This window comes from Montipora foliosa, chromosome 6 (assembly GCF_036669935.1).
Source record: "Montipora foliosa isolate CH-2021 chromosome 6, ASM3666993v2, whole genome shotgun sequence".
NCBI lineage: Eukaryota > Metazoa > Cnidaria > Anthozoa > Scleractinia > Acroporidae > Montipora > Montipora foliosa.
Window position 1 is genome coordinate 25910394 of NC_090874.1, and position 7500 is coordinate 25917893.

Here is a 7500-nt window from a genome sequence, read left to right on the forward strand (position 1 = left end):
TGGCCAGAAGTTAAACTTCATTTCCACTAATATAACACACTACTGTAGCTAACAGTAATATTATTTGAGTCATTAGGCAGCTGTTACAACAGTCCTCAGAGAAACCTTGAAAGGGATTCAATTCGTGTAGAAACAACAGAACTTGCTTCTAAACACCATAGGGCTGGGTTCTATGGTAATCAAATGACCATGAAGTCATAGGAGGTTTTAAAGAACTGCAGGACATCTGCATCATTCAGGAGATACACGCTTAGCAGTAAGAAAACTTAAGTTAACAAACCATTGTGTGGAGCATCTGTTTTGAGAGCTGTTCTGCATGCATGTGAGCTGGATGCTCTGTAACCAGCTTCAATTACAGCGGATCTTATCTGCACTAAGGAAGGAGTGCTACAGTGAAGTACTCCACACAGATGATCAACTGTGTAGTACAAAGGAGAGTCCACCTCTTCAGCAATGACACTCAATAATCCTGAAGGATAAAAGGCCCAAAAGTGATATTACTGAATAAATTGACATTAAGAAATTAGGACCACAAAAAAGGGTTAAAAGGTGAGTACCACACCAATTGTTCAACTTCCTTTTCTTTTCATGAAATCAGATTCTTCATTTTAACTGATCTATTGGGACTGAAATGTAAGGCCTTTCACCTCAAAACTCTTATCCATGGATCAGTTAGAGTTATGAATTTTTTGCATCATTGGACTATTATAATTATTATTATTATTTGTTTCGCTTATAAAACCGAGGGGTTTGTGGTAAAATTGGGGAGACACCATGCAATGTGCAAATTTTCATAAAATTCCAAATTATTGAAAGTTAACTTTGCCCCTGAATTGGAAGCAAAAGTAGTAAAACATGGTAAAAATGCTTACCGTTGATAACAAATATACGGTAATATCTTAATTGACTCGCATGGTTTTCACTCATGTGACCAACAACCATGTTTTTTTAACCAAAACAAAAGAAAACATTTGCACAATAGTACAGTTCAATTCCCGGAGGGTGGGTTGGGACACAAACATGGCCGCCTTTTCTTTGTTTAGGGGCACAAACATGGCGGCCGTAACGTCACCTGAAAACCGAGAATATTCAATCCACACCATATTTCAGTGAAGGCAAAAAAAGGAAAAAGATTTATTTACATAAGCTTACGTTTCATAATAATTGTCAATCAGTGTGATGGAGCAAGGGCACTTTTAACTTAAGTACATGTACTGGGCCAAAGGAGCCCATTTGCTATTTTCCTTGCTGTTACCATAGGCTTCAGTGTGACATTGTGAGCTTAAAAGCTTAAACCCCTTAACATTTGGGTGGACCTCTTTAAGTTTACAGCACCATATAAAAAATTTGGCCATTAAAAAACACAAATTTAATTGTGGCGAGTGACGCAGGGAATTATCAGGTCTCAAACCTAGTAGGATGGCCATATTCTTTAGGCAATTACATGCATCAGGGATAATAGCTTTCATCCTCAACCATGCTAATAAGTCATCTCAAAAGGAAGAGGTTTTTTCACAACACCAGAATAGATGTGAAAAATCTGTAGAATGATTGCCACAAAAGGCGCAGTCAGTGTTGTCTTTAAAACCGATTTGTGTGAACAAGTTGTTAGTTGTTTTATGTCAAAACCTACTGTAAAGTGAAAGTAGACTAGTTTTGTACTCTTGACCTGCAAGAAAATGCTAATTTCTCCAGTCTGGTTTACAAGTGCTAATGAACTTATGCCCAATAGTATGCACCTTCTTTGCCCTTTCATCGAGACATGCACTTCCACTTTGTTATTGTAAAGCTAGATTTTTAGTAAAACCCAGATTCAGTTATTGTATTACAGACTAAAGAAAAGTTTATTGGCAATTTCATTTAGTTTTTGTGTGGGAGTTAACTAGGAAGGCACTTTGTGATAAAAGTAGGAAGCTAGAAAGAGGATATCAAGTGCATATACATGTAGTGCTCACTAAAGGCTAATTAAATGAGCCCCATGGGTACAGGGTAATAATTTGGCAATCACCCACCAACAATCCTTGCAGATGTATTAAACAGTTTGGGTTGTTCCTTGACACACTTGAGTAACCTGGCTACAAATCCAGTATCATGGATAGGTGCTGTCCATATTGGGCCTCCAAGGTGGAACTTAGAACTGCATTGGTCACATGATGGGCCAATGGGAGGGCCATGAGCAGGAGGGTACTTTTTACTGCGACCTTCCTCAATGCAACGACCCACTGTAAGAAAACATAGCAATTGTGTAGTTTTTACTACCAGTAGTAATAGTGTCAATGAGACACTTTAAGCTTTCAGGAAAATAATTATACTGCAGGTAAAGGGAAAAATAATAATTTATTATTCTTACTAAGAGAAATAGAAAATAAAAATTTGACCAAACTTATTTTTGGAAACAATACACATGGTTTATAAAGACCAGTGAATTGTTCACCCTTACAATTGAACAGAAATTCACATCAAATTTCATATACAAATCTAGAAGGACAAGTATCGTAAGTATGAAGTTCAACACATAAAAATATATCTGATAAAAATCCCTGCCAATACACACTGAACCACAATACAAAGTGCATAATTAACTGTACATCGACAAGATATCAATACACATACAAGACTGGAAAGCTGAAACTTTTCCTTTCAAAAAGAAATGAATAAATTAAAAATGAAATAAACAAGTAATTCACTGGTAAAGTTCATACTTTTCATGTATTTCGCCAGGAAAAAAGGTTCACTACTCACTAGGTTGAAGATGGAAAGTTCCACATCCAACACACAAAAACACTAAAGAGTGCTTGCTTGGTGATCTTTTCACCTCCGCAGCACTTGTGAAGACTTGCACAAACACACGAATGTAGAAGTCAACACTGATGCTCAAGAGTGGTTTGATGTAACGTTTGTATCTATTAGCATGACACTCCATAGAGAAGAGTAACAAACGAATTGCCTGTTGAATGGAATGAAACAGAATAACATTTTTAAGTGTTAAAAACACTTTGTTTTATTATCCAACTGTATTAGTTATTGTACAGAAAATGCATGAAACTAGTACTAACATTCCATGATGTACATTTACAGTTAGTTATTGTAAAGTAGAGACCTAGCAAGCTCGTCAAAATACAGCACAACTCATAAAAGTACTCAGCGATACACAATGTACTTCACACCAAAAGATGTCATTTATAATTTGTTGTACAGTGATGCAAGTCTTCAGTAAGTGTAAGTGTGTCTCAATAAAATATTTAACATAAATATTATTATACAATTCTTCTATCTTAGACACTCTTTAAAGTAATTCTTAATTATTGTAATAATATTGTTATATGCATTGTATCTTTATGTGACTTGCAAGGTCACAATCAATCTTATCAAGAGGAAGAGTAGAACTGCCAACCAGAGTGATGGAAGACCTGTTTAGGCCAGTTTAGGCATCAAAGGGTTAATGGGAGTATTTCACTGACTGATTAAACTGTATGTCCCGTCTCACAACAGTTGTTTGTAAATCACTAAATAACTCTGTTTGACGTTAAAGAACCAACACACTGTTTGATAAGAGTAGGGGCCATAGTCCCTGGTGTTGAGGTCTGGCCTTTAAGTTCCCTCCAAAATTTTGCATAAGAAGTGATTTTGTTTTCTCATGGGACCTACAATGGTCTCAAGAGAAACTGGAAACAATGCTTATGCAAAATTTTGGAGGGACAAACAAAGAGTATTATGGTATTTTTGATAGCGGCTAATTACAGCAAGACACAACAACACAAAGATCCTAAAATAACATCCAAGATGCAAATCTAAACCAACCATTTCATGACAAAATTTTGCCTTCAAAGATGTGCCTCCATATTTTCCAAAGCAGGCCTCACTGTGGTTTCCACACAAGACACCCATGTCAGTACATGTCACTAAAAGAATTCCACCATCAGATACTGCTTGCACTGTGCTGTCCAAAAATACTGATGCTGATCCATAAGGATCAAGATCAATTGCATCAAAATGCCTCGATGGAGGATGACGATGTTTGTACATTAATAACCTACAAGATACCAGCATAATCTTGTAAGATGTCTGATTCTGAAGAAATGTTTCTCATTCCATGCACTTTACTAGTTTCAGGATGTTTCTGTACAAACGTCTAACATCTTACAGCCCTGCACCGGGCAAACGTTCAATAACTAGATTACCCTTATGGAGTTCTTGTACATGTAACCTTCCACCAAAACATTATTTTGCTTTCAATAACATAATATACAGTGTAGCCAAATAATTGCCTTATTATGTGCCCACATATAAAGAGATACAAGTATCACAACACACTACTACTGTAGTTCATACAGTATGATTTGTTTTCTGTAGAAAGTAATCATTATGGAAAGATACCATTTTTGCTTTGTTAACATATTGACTCCTGTGAGTGAGACTTAGCATATTTTACTCTGTCTACCACCAAATGATTTTACTCGTCAACTGGGACCTGTGTCCTTGGGTGCCTGAGGAGTCAATGGAGACAAAGGCAATATTGGGCAATAAGCACTCTCTATTACTGTACATATTACAATACGTCAAAGTTAATGTCATGCTCAAGACTTACCCAGCGTCTTCTTTGCTTGGAATGACTATATGCTGCACATTATTGTGTTGAATGTTCTTCTGTATCATTCTGTAAGCATCTGGACTGATGTCATTTGCAGTTATGCTCTTTACACCTGGAACTTCCAAAGCATACCTAACAGACCGAAGGCCAGAGGCTGCTAATCCCTCCAAAATAGTGATTCCATTGTCACATCCCTGACCTAACAAGGTAAAATGCACCATTGCAGAATAAGACAAATGACTTGTTATCATTACATACATGTAGCTGGGATTCTTAGGAGTTTCAATCTGCTTGTCAGTAGTTGATCTGTGGTCATGTAACAATGGTGGGAGAGGTAAGACTGGATAGGCTATTTACAGTCAGTGTCAAAACTGAGTTGACACACGTCATTGTGTCTGTACAGCAGTTTTCCTGCATAGAATGACTAGACTATAAATTTTCCAAAGATGAGTAGCATGATCACGGTACCCATTTCTGTAACATACCTAAAAATTGTGAAATTGTGTTTATTGGGGTGAAAATCACTTATTTTGGCTTATTTCACACCCAGACTGACATATCTTTCTAGTTGTTCGGAAAATATTAATGTTTGGTCCGTTAAAACTGAATTTTTGATTTACCCATGACCCCTTGCAGGCATGGTCTTTCATACAGATAGTCAATTTTGAGGCAAATAAAAAGTAAAAACAGAAAGCTTTCACTACACGGAGGATAGCATCCCCTCATTTAGTTCTATTGACACCCTAAACGCTGGCTTTCTGCTCCACTTTTTTGCTCCACTTTACAATTTGAGGTCAGAGCAGATGTCTCTCAATTTCCTGAAAATTGCCCCTGAAAAGACATTGTGGACTTCCCAAGAATATCCATAGAGGAAAGGTTACCAAGCCTTGTGAAGCACATGGAAATCATGGCTTCTTTGCGAAGTAGATTTGTGATGTTCACTGGCACTCAAGACTAGGTTCAATATGGCCCGGCATGTTAAAAAAAAACGTAGCGACTCAGTCAAAGGCTAATATTTTCGCGACCCTGAAAGCTACGATGACGAAACTGTGGAAATAGCTAGTGGAACTTGTGAGCATTCAGAAAATGCTTGGTTGGAACCCACTTACGCTTTGGTTGGAGCGGGAGCAACATTGAAAGAAGTGGTCTCGAAAAATATTATTGCGTAATTGCGGAACAGAAAAAGCGTAGCGATTGTTTTGAGGAGTGATTTCTCCATTCGTAGTGGATCCCTCAAACTAATTTTTCTGTATGTTAAAGCACAAGGTATGAGCATTTAGTTGAGATGGTTTTGAAGCCACAGATATCAATTGAAGACTTGTTTCAACCTATAACCTAGTGAGCGCCAGAATTCCAAAACACAGCGTTACAGTAAGGAAACTACGGAATTTTGAATCTTTTTAATGTGTTTTAATAAACTTGAACTGTTTTAATTTGGCTCATATGTAGTATTTACTGCGTGTTATCACAGGTTATTGTCCGTTAATCCACATAATTGTTCTCTCTTATGAAAAATGGTTTTGAAGACTTTCAATTTGAAAATTGTGTTACGCGTTACACTCAAAATTTTCCTATTTTTCTATCCTTTTCCTTTGTTTTCTCAAGAAAGGAAAGTCGCTTACCCTTTTTACACCCTGTATGCTAATCAACAAGGATAACCTTAGCATTCAGCAAAAATATAGCTTCATTGAAGACGTTAAACTGAATAAATCAGGAAATGTTTCTGAGTCACCCCCAAGTGGGTATGGTGATTGTGCTACACATCAAACAACCCCCCTCCCCCATTTCAAAGTTGCCTATTTGTAGCCAAAGATCACATGAATTACGACACCACACTGTTTAGGGGGAGGGGGCGAATTGGGTACAGCACTGCTCAAAAGTATGTTACCATCTTGCATTGCATTTCCTGCTCTCAGTGTTTGCAAATATTTAATGAACTTCTTTAGGTTTCAAATTACATGCTCAAAAAATGTGCTCTTAAGTGATGTGTGAGAAATGTAACACAAAACCTATCACTAATTTCTGAACAAATGAAGAATAATCAGACCTTCAAATGATTGACGACCAATTTACTGTGAATAAAGCTGTATGGCTTATGCTAATTTGCAAAACGAAATGAAAATGATAGCATTTTTTTAAAATTTAATCACAAATACAACAAATACACAGACTTACCAACTCTACAATGATAACTACTTACATTTACCATTTAAAATGTTAGCATTGGTAAAAGGGTAGGGTTGTAATTTACTTTTGAGCAGTACTGTAGCCTACATGCAGCAAGCACATCAAAGTTAAAAATGACGGAACAGGGGGTTGAAAAGGTCAAAGTGTTAACTGTAGGTAGATAAAGAACTTCATTACTTCATTACTTGAGAAAGATTGCCTGTTGGGAACAGTTGTTTGCTCAGTGACGTAGCCTATGAATGACTGCGAGGCTGCCAAAGACCTTCTATTGATACAGATCTCACTAATCTTTTATCACGTAAATTGCATTATTGTAATTCTAATTAGTTAAGAAATAGAAAACATACACCGTGTTTCTATCGAGTTATAGAAAAATGAGTGACAGTTTGGGAGAACGAGAAATGGTGTGGGAACACGAGCCACAGGCGAGTGTTTCCACAGCTTTTTCGAGTTCTCCCAAACAGCGTAGTTTCTTAGGATTGTTTTCTAATCTACATAAACATTAGAAAAGTACAAAGGTTGTATCAAGGCAGGGTCACCAGCAGCCTTGCTTCCATTCTTAGGCCAGGTAACTACAACTGTAAAATGGTCTATCAGGTCACAGCTTGATGTTTGCAGGTTGTGAGGACCACTACTGTATTTTACTTCAACTGTTTGAAAAATAAGGTTCGGTACATGCATACATGTAACTAGCAGAGACTAAACTGTGTTCATGAGTTAAC

The 7500-nt window shown here is 37.0% G+C and overlaps 1 protein-coding gene across 1 annotated transcript in view; it reads right to left on the minus strand.

Annotated features, from left to right (window-relative positions):
* Window positions 1-7500, minus strand: part of LOC138007044 (tRNA (guanine(26)-N(2))-dimethyltransferase-like) — an 18086-nt gene that overhangs the window by 9952 nt on the left and 634 nt on the right. Inside the window, exons 2-6 of the mRNA XM_068853718.1 lie at window positions 4589-4790; window positions 3802-4033; window positions 2743-2947; window positions 2013-2222; window positions 281-469 (exon numbers count right to left, since the gene is read on the minus strand). Coding sequence (XP_068709819.1) covers window positions 281-469; window positions 2013-2222; window positions 2743-2947; window positions 3802-4033; window positions 4589-4790 — 1038 coding nt within the window. The remainder of the gene's footprint in view (window positions 1-280; window positions 470-2012; window positions 2223-2742; window positions 2948-3801; window positions 4034-4588; window positions 4791-7500) is intronic.